The 15,905-nt window shown below is 50.5% G+C and overlaps 1 protein-coding gene across 1 annotated transcript; it reads right to left on the bottom strand.

Annotated features, from left to right (window-relative positions):
• Window positions 1–1,172: 1,172 nt before the first annotated feature.
• Window positions 1,173–15,589, bottom strand: LOC136963162 (stromal interaction molecule 1-like). Its single transcript, XM_067257203.1, is given in 15 exon segments — window positions 1,173–2,655; window positions 3,420–3,483; window positions 4,273–4,359; window positions 4,669–4,904; window positions 4,991–5,091; window positions 5,217–5,384; window positions 5,588–5,765; window positions 7,270–7,444; window positions 8,909–9,024; window positions 9,310–9,341; window positions 9,343–9,422; window positions 9,776–9,881; window positions 10,199–10,329; window positions 14,722–14,842; window positions 15,301–15,589. Coding segments are annotated over 14 exon segments (2,013 nt in total). The 5' UTR covers window positions 14,834–14,842; window positions 15,301–15,589; the 3' UTR covers window positions 1,173–2,228.
• Window positions 15,590–15,905: the final 316 nt, after the last annotated feature.

Below are 15,905 nucleotides of genomic sequence, written 5' to 3'. Positions count from 1 at the left end.
GTGTGATCATGTGTGTGTGTGTGTGTGTGTGTGATCATGTGTGTGTGTGTGTGTGTGATCATGTGTGTGTGTGTGTGTGTGATCATGTGTGTGTGTGTGATCATGTGTGTGTGTGTGTGTGTGATCATGTGTGTGTGTGATCATGTGTGTGTGTGTGTGTGTGTGTGTGAACATGTGTGTGTGTGTGTGTGTGATCATGTGTGTGTGTGTGTGTGTGTGTGTGTGTGATCATGTGTGTGTGTGTGTGTGTGCGTGTGTGTGATCATGGGTTCTATGGCATGTTCATCATTCCTCTGCTACCCTCTACTGGGCTATCTGCTCCTCTGCTACCCTCTACTGGGCTATCTGCTATTGACTCAACTGAGTCAAGTACTTAACAAACTTTAATTTTTTCTTTACTGTTACACTGTCTTTACACTATGATGATGTTATAACACTGATTACACTGTTGTTACACTGATGTTACACTGTTATTATGTTGATACGTCGTGTTGTGTGTGAAACAAAAGTTAATTTTTTCCAAAAAGGTTATTGAAAAAAAGTTTTTTTGGGGGGGAAAAAAGTTGTGAAAAAGTTGAAAAAGTATTTTCGAAAAAACTAAAAACTTTTTGTGTTGAGTTGTGTGCGAAATAAGTTTTGAAAGGTTAAAAATATATTTTAGAAATCATACCCAGCAATGCTACCTGGCGTCCCACTGTGAGACTTCCTGTCACCAGACTGGAGGTCACCTGACTGGAAGGTCACTGACTGGAGGTCACCTGACTGGAGGGGAGTCAGATGGCAGAGCGGTTAGGGAATCGGGCTAGTAATCAGAAGGTTGCCGGTTCGATTCCCCACCAGGAAAATGATGTTGTGTCCTTGGGCAAGGCACTTCACCCTACTTGCCTCAGGGGGAATGTCCCTGTACTTACTGTAAGTCGCTCTGGATAAGAGCGTCTGCTAAATGACTAAATGTAAATGTAAGTCACCTGACTGGAGGTCACACGAGCTCCGTGGTCATGAGGGGAAAACGGAAATTTGTGTCACGAAGAGATGTTATCTATGTTATGGTGAGACCGAGGATGCCAATAGAGATGTTCCTCCACTGCTGGACACACTGCTAGAGTCAAACAAACTGCAAACCTTTGACACGAAAAGGTACCAATTCATTCAAATTCACAAACACTTTGGTTCAAACAGGCGGGTTTATTTTTGCAGCATGAGTATAAAAAGTGAAGGTTCGTTGCTCTAAGCATCCAAAACAACAGTAGGAAAAAGCACACAGCGAAGCATGGCCTGCCACACACACACACACACACACCTTTATGTCCTAACATACAGTACATACTGTTGCCTGACACACTCACCTAAACCTTAACATTAAAATCTTTTTTTTTTTATTATTTCAAAGTGAATATTTGAGGGGATGTGTGTGTGCACATGTCAAACATGCCACATATTCCATTTAGTAGGACAATACAATCTCAATAATCTTAATGTACATGTATAGTTTCTTAACCTGGCAAACTTAAAAGTTATTAAATAACTGCTGTCACCAAGTGCAAACACATTTATATTCCATGACATCAATGCAAAAACATAATTAGCCAACATATATTTCCTATTTGTATTCAAAATATCTGTTCCAACTGTCCCTGAAACAGAGAAGTACCTGGTAAAAACAAAACTCTTAGAAATGAGAGAATAACCCTTAAAGCTTATAAACCAGATGACATAAATACACCTCGGACTAACCACTAACCCATATGCTGCTTAGCAAAGCATGATGGTGTGCTCTATACAATTCATTTTTTTAAACCGTTCGCCTTTGGGACTAGCCACAGTGATCAAGCAGGAGGTCAGTTATCCATGGCCTGTATAAAAGGCAACAGGAAGCTGTCAGAGACAGAACAGGAAGCTGTCAGAGACAGGACAGGAAGCTGTACCTAGTTACTCTGCAGCGGGCCACACAGCCACAAAACCCCAAAGGGATGAATATGTAGCGGTGAGAAACGAGGGTCCCATGCTCTTACGATAAGCTACGATGGGCCCCTCGCTGCATCTCTCTCTCTCTCTCTCTTCTCTATCTCTCTCTTCTCTCTCTTCCTGCCTTTCCTGTCAACATCACTTAAAAACTGTCCAATAAAGCATGAAAAATGCCCCAAAAAATACCCCCCCCCCAAAAAAAATAATAAAATAATTCAGGGCTGCCCGGTTCCCTTGACGACAGGACTCAAAGTCTCCTGGTTCTACTTCCTCTTCTTGAAGATCTTGAAGGTGCTCCTCTTGCGCCCGCCGGCCGAGTCATTCTCCTCTCCGGTGGAGTAGCTGTCCTCCTCCAGGGTCCCCTTCTTGGCTCCCAGGTGAGGGATGCGACTGGTCACCTTGCCCAGCCCCGGGGCCGTGGGGTCAGGGTCCAGGGCGGAGGGGCAGAGGGAGTGAGTGGAGTAAGAGGAGGAGAGGACGTGGCTTCCTCGAAGCTCTCCTAAACTGGAGCTCTTCTCCAGGCCGCATGACGTGGCGAAGGGGCTGTCGCCGTGGGAGACGCGTGGCCGGCTCCCATTGGACGTGAGGCCGGACAGCTGCTTGGGGGGCGTGGCCCGGGAGCCGTAGGAGCGCTGTGATTCGCTCTGGGAGAGAGGGAGGGAGGAGTCGGAGTCTGAGCGGTTCAGATCCCTGAGAGAAAAAGGAAAGAGAGAGAGACAGAGAAAGAGATTGAGAGAGAAAGAGAGAGGAAAAAAAGAGAGTGTTTGAGGGTCATAGAACCCTTTCAGAGCCTCTAGAAGTCAGTCTGATCCAGTGATTAGTCCGTCTGCAGACACGTCCGGCCAGGTGTCAGACCCCGCAACGTTCCTGTCAATCACAGCCACGACAGGATGAGACCCAAACACCTGAGCGGAATTAATCTGTGTTGATCCACTACTGAGTTCGAGTTCCCACACACAAGCTGAGAGTCTGTTTCAGTCTGCACCCCCGCATGCGTCTGTGCGTTTATGTGTGTATACGTATGTGTGTGTGTGTGTATATATATATGCATGCATTTGTGTGTGTGTATGTCATGCATCATAGCGAGCCCGTGCAGAGAGAAGTACCCGAAGCTGCCAGAGCGAGGGCGCTGTCTCCTGGCTGCAGCGCCCCCTGCTGGGGGGAGGCCAGCCCCCACCTCCAGGGAGTGGGGGAGGGAGGAGCGGAGGAGCAGAGCAGAGAGACGAGAGCCGTCGGAGGAGGAGGGGGGAGACAGAGAGAGGAGGGGGGGGTGGACGGGGGGGTGGAGGGAGGGATGTGAGAGGGAGGAGGAGAGAGAAGGCAGAGGGAGGAAGTCCAGCTGGCCAATGGAATGGCTGCGCGACTGGCGTGGGTGAGGACGAGGGGGGCGGGACATGTACAAGCCACTCCCCTCGCCTGGCAGGATGCTGGATAAGCTCCGCCCTTCAACCAACCTCTGAGAGCCGAGTGCCAGCGTGGGGTCTCCTGGTCGCTGTCGCAGGGGCATCAGGTTGGGAGCTGGGAGGAGGAGAGGAACAGGGAAGATTAGTACTTGGTTTAAACACAACAACACAATTAGGACTGACGTTCCCTTGGAAGAGACAGGTAACACGTCTAGGTGCACACAGTTACGGAGAGCACAGAACTCAGAGTGTTGTGTTTATCACGTGAGGAACAGCCATGGCCTACTGAGTCTGGACCCTTTGTGCTGTTTTGTGCTTATTTAAGCAAAACTACCAAACTAATAATCAACTGATTTTCCGTCGTCATTTAAAAAGTAAATACATTTGAGCCAGGTCTTGAATGAAGAAGAGTAGGAACTGGACTTTGACAGTTTACAACAAAACGACTAAGGGGCAAGGAGGTCGGACTCAGTGTTGCCATGGCAGCCGCATCATGATGCAACGAGGGAGTTGTGAACAGCTGTAGACCTGGAATAAGAGGTCAGAGGTTAGTCAGTGATGGAGGAAGGGTGGAGAAAAGGTAGCAGTCCATCTGCTCCGACGGAAGAGGGGGAAAAAGCTCGGGGGAAAAACGTCCACAAGAAAGTGCTTCTGCAAGACCGGCGGCGCTAACAGCAGCACGTAATATAGAGGAAGTAAACAGCTGTGATTGGTTAGTGTAGCGATGTAACTTCCTGTCTCCGCCTCCACACAAGATAAACGATGCCCCTCCCACTGTCAGCCCAGTCCACAGGCAGGAAGATGAAGGGACAGACCACAGAGAAAAAGAACCAGGGGACTGGGAGGATAGAAAGCTGATGCTTGGTTAGGATAGGCAGGGACAGTGAAGGAGGGCGGGTCCAACCAGAATGCTTCCATGGGGATTGGTTGTCGGTGACGCCACTCATGGGCCAGAGGTCGCTCACTCGCAGATCCATCTGCCAGGCTGCGTCTAGGGGGTAGCAAATGACGGAACACATACGTGAGGAGACCGACCAGTCAGGAAGCAAGTACATGAGACATCAAGCCAATCAGGAGACAGAGGGCCAAAGCCAGGGGAAGTGAAACAGCAGTCGCTCCACTGTTCAACTAGTTTACTGTCTTCTCGCTCTCTCTCTCTCCCACTGTCTCTCTCCCTCCCCTCTGCCCCTCCCTGCTCTCTCTCTCTCCTCTTGTTCTTCCTGACTGGAGCTGGCGGAGGGATCTTCTCTCTGTGAGCTGTGATTCGTACGCTTCCACGGCGCCCTCTGATGACACGTACACTGCATCGTCCCTGGGGACAGGATGTCCTCGTCCATGTCGTCCAGGTCGTCCGACAGGAGGAGGTGCTGGGGGGGCGGGGGGCGCAGGCCCAGAAAGGAGGGGTCCAGGTTGAGGGCGGTTGCCAAGGCAGCCAGACCAGGGTTGTTGACCAGGGTGAAGCCGGTCAGAGACTCGATCTGCTGCCAGCGATGGAGCTTCTCTCTCAGGGCGGCCGTCACCTCCCCCAGGGCCTGTCTGAGGGGGGAGGACGGAGGGGTGAGGTTAATGAGGGGAGGTGGGGGAGGTTGGGTGGTGTTTAACCTCCGTCAGGGTGGACTCACTTGGCGGACAGGATTTTGTGGTCGACGTCGTCCAGGGAGGAGCTGTGAGCGACGTGGAACGTCCCGAACAGAGTTCCCCTCTTCTTCTTGATCTTCTCAGCCTGCCACATCACCTTCATCATTATCACCATTATCACCGTCATTATCACCGTCAATATCACCGTCAATATGACCGTCATTATCACCGCCATCATCCTAAGCACCGCCCCCACCCTGTGTGACTCACCCCGTCCTTGGCCTGCAGCAGCTGCTTCTCTGCGCTCTGCTTCTTGATGTTGTAGTACTGCACCTCCACCTCGTGTGTGAGCTGCAGCCAGGTCTGCAGGGCCCCTGGGGGGGCCCAGTGCGCCCGCGAGCCCAGCTCCCGCTCGGCCTTCTTCAGGGCCATACGCATCTGCAACACACACACACACACACACACATGAATACACACACACACATGAATACACAAAAACGCACCATGGACCACACACAGACACACACCAAGGACAAAAACACACACAGTTTCGGTGCTTGTATTCTCCGGCCCTTCTGCGTGTGTGTGTGAGCGTGTGTGAGCATGTGTGTGTGTGTGAGGTGGGGCGGGCGGCGCTGCACCTGCTCCAGCTCGTCCTCGGCGTACTTCTGCCGGCTCCTCTCGTTCTCCGTGCCCTCCCTCAGCTCACACAGGCGCTGAGCCTCCTGCTTGGCCGAGTCGATCTCGTCTCGCAGCCGCTGCTCCAGCGTCACCTTCTCCACCTCCACGCTGCGCTGCTCCTCCTGGGCCTTCTGGAGCCTGGGGGGCAGAGCCGGGGCGGGGGGGGAGGGTCAGCTGACGTTCATCTCCAATCACAACCCACTAACCCATCAACCGTCACATAAACCACTACATTATCCATCACAGATCACACACAAGCTCACATAACTGTCTCTCTCTCGCTGTCTCTCTCTCGCTGTCTCTCTCTGTGTTTGTTGGTTATCTTTGTCAGCGATTAGGGGGGTCATGATTAGGGTTAGGAGGAAGGAAGCACAAATGGTTGAAAGTAGGATGACCGTGTGTCCCAGTTCGGACAGTAGAGGGAGCAGTTGGTTGTTGTCCAAGTGGAGAGAGAGAGAGAGGGAGAGGGAGTGCGAGAAAGAGAGACTGGGGAGGGTGAGGGAAAGTGATGTTTTGAGGGTGCACGTGTCAGTGTTTATTATTAAATGTGCGAGTGTTTAAATAAACATTTGTAATAAATGACAGCGTAGGCTCCCACCCACCCACATAGAACAGAGGGATTAGCAGAGGAAATAGACTAGATCCTAGTTGATCCCAATAAATCTGAGTACTGTGTGTGTGTGTACTGTGAATGTATACTGTGTGTGTGTGAGTACTGTGAATGTATACTGTGTGTGTGTGTACTGTGAATGTATACTGTGCGTGTGTGAGTCCTGTGAATGTATACTGTGTGTGTGTGTGTGTGTGAATATGTTTCCTCACCACGTTACTATGCAAGTTTAACAGTCCACTGAGCAATGTCAACTGCAGCTCCTCAGGCAGAGACCTTCAGGCAAGCTCTGCCGCTAAACTAGCTAGCTAAAATAGGCTACCTTGCTAGCCTTCTGCTCTTCAATAACCTAGCTAGCTACAGAGCCTGGCTAGCATTCTGCTCTGCCGCTAAACTTGCTAGCTACAGAGCCTGGCTAGCATTCTGTTCTGCCGCTAAACTTGCTAGCTACAGTACCTGGCTAGCTTTCTGCTCTGCTAGCTACAGTAATGGCTATCCTTCAGTTCTGCCGCTGAACTAGCTAACTACTGTAGCCTACCTGGCTAGCATTCAGCTCTACCACTAAACTTCCCACACAAGTCAATATTTTATATTGTAAAATAAACAATAAACTAAGAAACCACACTCATTACAGACACCACAATCACTCAAGTGCTCACAAACACATGCCTGCACGTGCAGATTCACACACACACCACACACACTGCATTTCACCCAGGATTACATAATTAAATAAAACAAAGTGTCTTTGTGTAAAACAGAGAGATAGTTCCTCGGTGTCTCAGTGTATACAGTATATGCATCACCACTTGTGTGTGTGTGTGTGTGTGTGAGTGTGTGGTGTGTGTGTGAGTGTGTGTGATGGCCTGAGACAACCAGGCAGTATTCTCTGGGAGCTGGCTGGTCTTTGACCATGTAAGGGCCCCAGACAGTGAACCACGTCACCAGTAGACAGACTATCCTTTCTGCACAGTGCTGACACACACTGTGCTGTGTGTGTGAGTGTGTGTGTGTGTGTGGTGGGGGACTGACTTCTCCTGCAGGTCGTGCAGACTCTGCTCAGCCCTCTGCAGCCCCTCCAGGTCCTTCATCATCTTGCCCATGTGGTCTCTGGAGTGCCGGCTCTGGGCGTAGGCAAACCAGCACCCTCCCACCCCCACCAGGATGGAGACCACCAGCACCAGGTCCTTCAGATAGCTGTGCTTTACTGAGAATAGAGGGGGAGAGATGGAGGGAGGGATAAAGAGAGAGTCCACAGGATAGTTAGGGTTAGTGTGATTGTGGGTTGGGTTTAGAGATTGTACATTGCACGCTCGCACACACACACGCACACACACGCACACACACACACTCCGTTCCTCTCGTCAGAACACGTGCCGCTGTGTTTGACCCTCCTGGTCATCATGTCTTCTCACTTCCTCGTCATCAACACTTCCCTCTCCTCCGTCCAGCCGCGACCCTCCACTGCCCCCTGCTCTCAGGTGAACTCTGTTTCCTCCTTCTCTCCCTCTCTCTCCCCCCCCTCTCTCTCTTTCCCCCTCTCTCTCTTTCCCTCTCTCTTCCCCCCCCCCCTCTCCCTCTCTCTCCCCCCCCCTCTCTCTCTTTCCCCCTCTCTCTCTTTCCCTCTCTCTCCCCCCCCCCCCCCCCCCCTCTCTCTCCCCCTCTCTCTCTCCCTCTCCCTCTCTCCCTCTCTCTGTCTCTCTCTGTGAGTGTGTTCTAGTATGCGTACTGTATGTATGTGTGTGATTTGGGACATCCTTGGCTCAGATGGCTGGATTATGAAAGGCTATTTATGGCCACTGAAGGCATACGTTGATTAGGTCTGATATACAGCTGGTAGCTTGGACAGAGGCAGCGTGGACCGAGGCAGTTTGATTAGGTCTGATATACAGCTGGTAGCTTGGACAGAGGCAGCGTGGACCGAGGCAGTTTGATTAGGTCTGATATACAGCTGGTAGCTTGGACAGAGGCAGCGTGGACCGAGGCAGTTTGGACAGAGGCAGGCCAAGAGCAGACATTGGGGTGCCTCAGATATAAATTAGGTTATGGTTTGTTAGAGTTCACCATGTTGGTTAGAATAATTTGTGTCGGTCTGGGGTTAGGGTTGAAGGGTGGGGGGGGGGGTATGGGGTGGGGGTGTAATGGGAAGGGATATCTACACTAAACTCTGAGTGTCTTTATAGTATAAGAGTGTCTCTTGTAAAAGAGGCCTGTTTATAGAACAGCTTATGAAAGTACAGGAGGTACTCCCTCTGAGCTGCTGCTGCCTGCTCACTGCTCTGGGTCAGTCTTCTCTTTCTGGGGTCACAGGTCACATGGTCAACTTCACACAATGCCCATATATAACTCTTGCTCGGACAGATTGTCGTCCATCTTTACGGACTGACATCCTCCCAGCAGCCGTGTCCTGTCCGGCTCGTGGCTGTGCCGGTCAGACTTGTACAGCGGAGAGAGAGCGGGCAGGACAGCGTGCTCGTCCTATACATCCCTCCTCACCGCTAACGAGCAGCTCATCCTCCTGCGCTGTTTAATCAGCTGCGCCGCAGAGTAAACTAACAGTAAGTGACAGTAATGGGAGCGGTCTCAGCTGGCAGGAATGTGACACACACACACACACACACACAGGCATCCACACACACACACACACAGGCATCCACACACACACAATTACTGGGTGGAGGTCCGAACAGGACCGTGTCCAGAGCCTTAAGCTGCAGTTTCTGGGCGTGGCTGCGGTCCATGATCCTCAGAACAGCCAGGGTGAGTGTGGTGTTCTTTACCGCTAGCCTGGGGAGGGGGGAGGAGGAGGGGAGGAGGGGAGGGGGCAGAGAGGGGGGAGGAGGAGGGGAGGGGGCAGAGAGGGGGGAGGGAGGGGAGCTATGTTATTTTTGGAACATGGAATGAGGTGGATAGATGTGTGTGTGCTACCTGTGTGTGTGTGTGTTACCTGTGTGTGTGTGTGTGTGTGTTACCTGTGTGTGTGTGCTACCTCCTGTGTGTGTGTACTACCTGTGTGTGTGTGTGTGTGTTACCTGTGTGTGTATGTGTGTGTTACCTGTGTGTGTGTGTTACCTGGGTAGAGCCTTGCCGTTCAGGCTGTGTTTCGGTGAAGGCTTCTACGTAGGGAGCTAGCTTCACATACTCAACAAGCCAGTCCTTCACCTCATCCACTGTCCAGTTATACACTAAAACACAACACACACACAGTTTAGTAAGATCACACTACAGCAGGGCCTACTGATTCACCTGGTCAGAATCTGGGAGAGGAAAGAGAAGATGAGAGCAATCACAATCCTGTCCTTATCTGCTGCCTGAAGGGGCCTGGGTTACTGTGTTACAGGCAGTCTTATCAGCCCTCTGTAAGCACAGACAGCTGCTGCTCTCCCCTCCCCTCCCCTCCCCTCCCCTCCCCTCCCCTCCCCTCCCCTCCCCTCCCTCCCCTCCCCTCCCCTCCCCTCCCCTCCCCTCCCCTCCCCTCCCCTCCCCTCCCTCCCCTCCCTCCCCCCTCCCCTCCCCTCCCTCCCCCTCCCCTCCCTACCTCTGGAGGATCTCCATGTGTTCCACATGTCCTCCACACTGATGAGCAGGTCTGCTCCATGGAAGCTGTTGTGTTTTCCTTTAGGGTCTTTATACTTCAGGTCCTCCTCAGGAACTGAGGAACATGAGCAGGAGAGAGGGAGGGAAAGAGAGAGAGAGGAAGAGAGAGGGGGGAGAGAGAGGGAGGGAGAGAGAGAGAGGGGGAGAGAGAGGGAGAGAGAGAGGGAGGGAGAGAGGGAGGGGGAGAGAGAGGGAGAGAGGGAGAGAGGGAGAGATAACACAAATCATTTATAAAAAGAGAGAACAAAACAAAATAAAGTAATGAAAGAGTGAAAACCAAAAATCACAAAAAGCTAGCTTTAGAATTGGAGAGAATTAGAGAGAGAGCGTGACACATATAGGGGGGCATGTGTGTGTGTTTCACCCCGTCTGTCTCCCTCATGTCCACGGTGCCGTCGGCGTCGTCGTCCATCAGCTTGTGGATGCTCCTGATGGCCTCGAAGCTCAGGAGCTCGTTCTCATCCTTACACAGCAGCTGATCTATAACACACAGATCTACAGAGGCACACACCTTAACACCTGATCTATAACACACAGATCTACAGAGGCACACACACCTTAACACCTGATCTATAACACACAGATCTACAGAGGCACACACACCTTAACACCTGATCTATAACACACAGATCTACAGAGGCACACACACCTTAACACCTGATCTATAACACACAGATCTACAGAGGGACACACACCTTAACACCTGATCTATAACACACAGATCTATCAGCACAGGAAGGAGACATGAGGGAGAGGAAGGGCGCACCAGGAGGAAGGGGGGGGGGGCTGTGCGTGGGTGTGTGTATAGCGTGTGTGTGTGGAGTGTGTGTGGGTGTGTGTAGAGTGTGTGTGAGGAGTGTGTGTGTGTAGAATACTTCCACGGCTGGTAGAACCCACACACACCCATCCCAGGCCAGGATGGGGTGTGTGTTCCTCTCTATGGACGGAGACTATAGGAGTGCTACTATTTACACCATCCACACAATTCTCTCTGGTGCAGTAACACTACCTGCTAATGCTATTTATAACAATGGGATTTTCTCAGCTGTCCATATGTGTGTGTGTGTGTGTGTCCTGTGGGTCATAGTGAATGAAGGGAAACACCTCTTGAACATGTCTCCACAGAGACAGAACTTCACACACTGCTCAGAATCCCTCTGAGGGTTCTTCTTACAGACACACACGGACACACACGGACACACACACACACACGGAGGTGAACTGAGGGAGAGGGATGAGCTTCCTGCATTCCTTTACAAATGAAAAGAGAAAGCGAGCGGATGTAAGAGATAGAGAGAGAGACGCTATGGTGCATTCCTTTCCAAATCAAGAGAGAGTGGGATGGAGAGAGAGAGAGAGAGAGGGATGGAGAGAGAGAGAGAGAGAGAGAGGGGGATGGAGAGAGAGAGGGAGGGATGGAGAGAGAGAGAGGGATGGAGAGAGAGAGAGAGAGAGGGATGGAGAAGGAAAGAGAGAGAACCTCAGAGAGTAAGCTATGGGAGAGATCGCTAGATGATTAAATTAGTTGAGTGTTCCCATGGCGAGAGCACTACATCCTGTTCTATTAAAAGGCACGCAGGCACACCTCACACACCGTGCAGTAATGACACGCACACACACACGCACACACACACACAGGGTTCTCCTGATGCTAGAGCGCTACAGTAACGACCTTGATAGAGAAAACAGAGAGAGAGAAAAGTCAAGCCAGTAACAGCCTGTAAAAGGATCTGGACACAGATGAAAGGAGACGGCAGGATTTACACAACTCTGTAATCTTACTCTCTCTCTACACACCAACACACACACAGACAGACAGACGACAGACACTCAATAACTTCACGACAGTGAAGGAAATAGAGAGTTAAACTAATACCAAACAAAAGCAAACTCTTTCCCTCTCTTCTCTGGGAGCTCTCTGACAGGCAGCCCCACACCCTGCTGTAACGTGACCAGCCCTACAGCCCCCCTACAGCCGCTCCCCTACAGCCCCGCTACAGCCCCCCTACAGCCCCCCTACAGCCCCGCTACAGCCCTGCTACAGCCCTGCTACAGCCCCACCTACAGCCCCGCTACAGCCCTGCTACAGCCCTGCTACAGCCCTGCTTCAGCCCCCCTACAGCCCCGCTACAGCCCCCCTACAGCCCCCCTACAGCCCTGCTACAGCCCCACTACAGCCCCACTACAGCCCCACTACAGCCCTGCTACAGCCCCACTACAGCCCCGCTACAGCCCCACTACAGCCCTGCTACAGCCCCACTACAGCCCTGCTACAGCCCTGCTACAGCCCCGCAGAGTAACCCTGCTTATCTGTCTCCGACCAAACACCCAGCTCAGCCCATCCTCTACAAACAGGTACTCCCCATATCCCACACGCAATAAACTCACATCTGTCCACTCTCAAATAAAGTCTTAATGGACAGTTTGCAAACACACACACTCACATGTATATGTCAGGCCGGACGTACTTAGGCAGGGGGGGGAAATTCATCCAGCGATAAGAAGGGTTTCCATCTGATCACTGTCAGTGCTATGACAGACTGTACTTCAGAGACAGGGAATAGGTTTTGCCTACTATCTATATTTCAACTGATCCGTCAAACAAAACCTGGCTAGGCATTTCCGTTACAAAACGTGAATAAAAGCTGGAGAAATGTTTTCATCTACAGACGGTAACCTATAAACTATGCAGCAACATAACCTGTCAATCGCCAACATGTGATCTTGCCCTCCACTAAGTGGCTGTAGCTAGTAATAAAGTATGGATTGTGTATGAAGGATTTCCGCAGGGCTGAAGAACCGTGGGGAGGAACATGGTGGGTCGGTGTGGGCTTGAGCTGTGGTTCTGCTTCTCATCGCTTCTTGTCTCTTAATGTTCAGTCAGCAGAAACCTCAGCTGAAATGAACCGAGGGGGTAAATATTAAGACAAGGCACCAGCAGAGCGTGGAGGTCTGGAGGAGAGGGGCTGGCTGGAGCCCTACTCAGCCCAGAGAGGGAAAGCTTGTTGTGGGACATGCACTCCGGCCAGGGCCCTCAGACACAACCAGGGAGCAAAAATGAAAAGGGATCTTCCCTCCAGCAAATACAGATGTCAGGTGCCTGATAACAGTCCAAACTGGTCTGGTAATGTGAGCTCAATTGAAAGAACATAGGAAATGTTTTGCTGGAATCCCGTTAAGGTAAGGTCAGGGCCTCTCTCCCTCTCTACATGGGCAAGGTAAACAGAACAGGCCCACGTTAACAGAACCCCACTCATTTCCATTTTCTGTTCAGTGTGTGCCTGTGCTTATGTCCAAGAAAAGGAATGTGACACTGAATGTGACAATGAGTAAACGTGTTTGTGTTCCCAGTCACGTGCACTGCTTTGTGTAGATAAGAATCGTCTTTGCAGGCGAAACATTCGATAATCGCTGCACTCTCAACAGGGGAAACACTGAGGTGATGCAGAACCATATGATTTCCCTGAACATTCAGTACGGAATCTTCAAACACTATTTTTAGCGTGTTCCGCTTGTTAGCTTGGAGGAGGAGGAGGAGGAGGAGGGGGGAGAGGAGGAGGAGGAAGAGGAGGAGGCGGAGGGGGGAGAGGAGGAGGAGTGGAGAGAGGAGGAGGAGGAAGAGAGAGGGGAGGAGAAGAGGAGGAAGAGGAACAGGAGGATGTGTGTCATGTGATAGATCTACATGGAGCCTGGTGTCAACATCCTCTTCAGTTCCTGAGAACAGGAGATAGAGAAGAGGGGCGGGGACTGTTCAAACACATCTGCTGCTCTCACTTCCTTCCCTCCCTCCTTGAGGTAATCCTTGATCTCACAGCCCTCCATTCTCTCCTCATACGGTACCTGCCTTCAGAAGACCGAAGAAAGCCTTTCCTGCAGAGACGGCCTGTGAGTAAACAGCTCGCTGCTGGAGAGGATGGGTCAGCTGGTTGGAACCAGGGTTAAATAACAGGGCAGTTTTCAGGTCTGTTTGATCAGGGTCATCAGACGGGCCAGAAGGGGGAGGGGAGGTGTTACTACATGGTGGGCACCAGCAAGCCTGGGAGGAACTTGCCTGACAACAAACAAACCGTGCTGCACTCTGTGCAGACAGCAACATAGCCACCTCCACTTCTCTCTCTCTCTGGGTCTTTTTCTCTTTGTCTCCCAGCATGGGAGTTCAGCAGTGTTCAGCAGTGTTCAGCAGTGTTCAGCAGTGTTTAGCAGGGAGTCAGCAACGTCATTAGCATCCTCCTTCGCTCCGCACCCCCCTGGTCGCCTACACTCTACAGCAGTGTCTATTTCTGTCTCTCCACACTTCCTCTCACTGTCTGTCTAAACCAGGAAACTGTGGTGGACCTACACCGCCCACCTCTCACACTATCGTTCCAGCGCAGAAGAAAAGGCTATCACACAAACACACACACTCTGGAAGAATCTTGTAAGAAAATACTAAGTTCTGTTTGTGTGTGTGTGTGTGTGTGTGTGTAAGCATGCATGAAACTTCCACGTTTCGGGAAACTGGTTATAGTAGTCCACAGCTGCGCAGAAGTCTTTAAAGTGAATTGAATTTCCCAACTACGCTGAGATACTAAGCTTCAGCTTTACAAAGAACCAGTTTTGGACTCTGGGATCATGCGAGTCAGTAGGCCTAGGCACAAACAAACACACCCACTCACATGGGATGGATGGAACAGGCCTATGCAAACATGCAGAAGTAAAGAAATATGCAGCATGAGCCAACCTGACTGAAATCACGTGCTCTATCACTCTGTTCTAGCTTCTGGTTAAACCAGAGCCCGAGCTAATTAAATAACAACTAAACAACTAAGTGCTGAGACGTCAGTTGGTGATGGCCTTCCGTAGCCTACCGATGAGGCTGTGCTAAGATGATGAGGCGTAGACTCTTACCGGAGGCTTCGTTGCCATGGTGCGCGGCAAGACCCTTATCGGTCTGTTCCCAGCTCCTACCCCAGAGACACGCGCTCATCAAACACACTGTCGACAGCCACACGCGACCCATCCCGCGGCTCTGCGAGAGAAACATAAGTTTATTGGTAATCATTTCATGATAAAGTATGATACAATTGTAACATTTCCTGTTAAGGTATGTGCTTAGTAGGAACTCTGACCTAATATTGCTCAAATTGACTTAGGCCCAAGAAAGAAGCAAGGTTAATCGAGGGTAGGTTAACCTATTTATACTTCACTGGCTGACTGTACCTAATTTGTAACCGCCACTAATATAAAAAAAAACCACAACAATGGCAGCCATATATGGTTGCATAGCCACTTCCTTAAAAAAACATCATACAATTTGTAGGCCTAAATAAACACTGACTGGTGTCAATAATTAGCTGGCTCAAAGTAGTTACGCTTACACAAAGTAGGCCTAATCACACTCGATGCGAAGTTGCCATCAAGTAACGAGTAGGAAAAATCCGGCTATCGCACCTCCAACTTGTATTATTAAACTTTTTTCAGTCTCACCGTCAATGTGAGACAATGCAATGTGATTCCTTCTGATCTCTTGCTTAGAAAAAGGAGAGAGTAATCAGAAACTTCTCATGTCCCAGATGTCCATTAGATAACTTTTAGCGGAAGGCTATGTGATGTTCTTCATGAAGACCTCGCTCGCCCAAGCTGCTGTCCCGAGCGCAGGTAGTATGTTAGGCTACCGTCGACGAGACAAGGGATCAATGTTGTGTCCTATTTCCGCAGGTCCCTCCCACAAAAAAATGAAAACTAAAGTCAGAAGTCTATACTGTAAAAAAACATCTCCCTCTTCGACCAGGTCGACGTAATCATATTAGTTGCTGTGGTGTTTTAGAGACACCTTGAGGGCTGTTGCTGGATGTGCATGCAGTCCGATGTTTGGAATTCAAACGCCAAAATCATTCTACTTCAGTCGACTCAGACATCAACCTACAAAAGTTTTAAATTTGGTTGGTAAGAATCCCCCCCCTAATCTCCTTTTTACATGTCAGTGCTTGTTTGTTTTGTTCTAGACACAAAGGACAGGATTGCACACTTTATAGAGAACTAATTTCCCCTAGGCAATTTAAATTACGGTAAACCATCGTCAAGTTGGACAA

This window comes from Osmerus mordax, chromosome 19 (assembly GCF_038355195.1).
Source record: "Osmerus mordax isolate fOsmMor3 chromosome 19, fOsmMor3.pri, whole genome shotgun sequence".
NCBI lineage: Eukaryota > Metazoa > Chordata > Actinopteri > Osmeriformes > Osmeridae > Osmerus > Osmerus mordax.
Note: the sequence above shows the minus strand (reverse complement) of the source record. Positions and strands in the feature narration are given on the sequence as shown.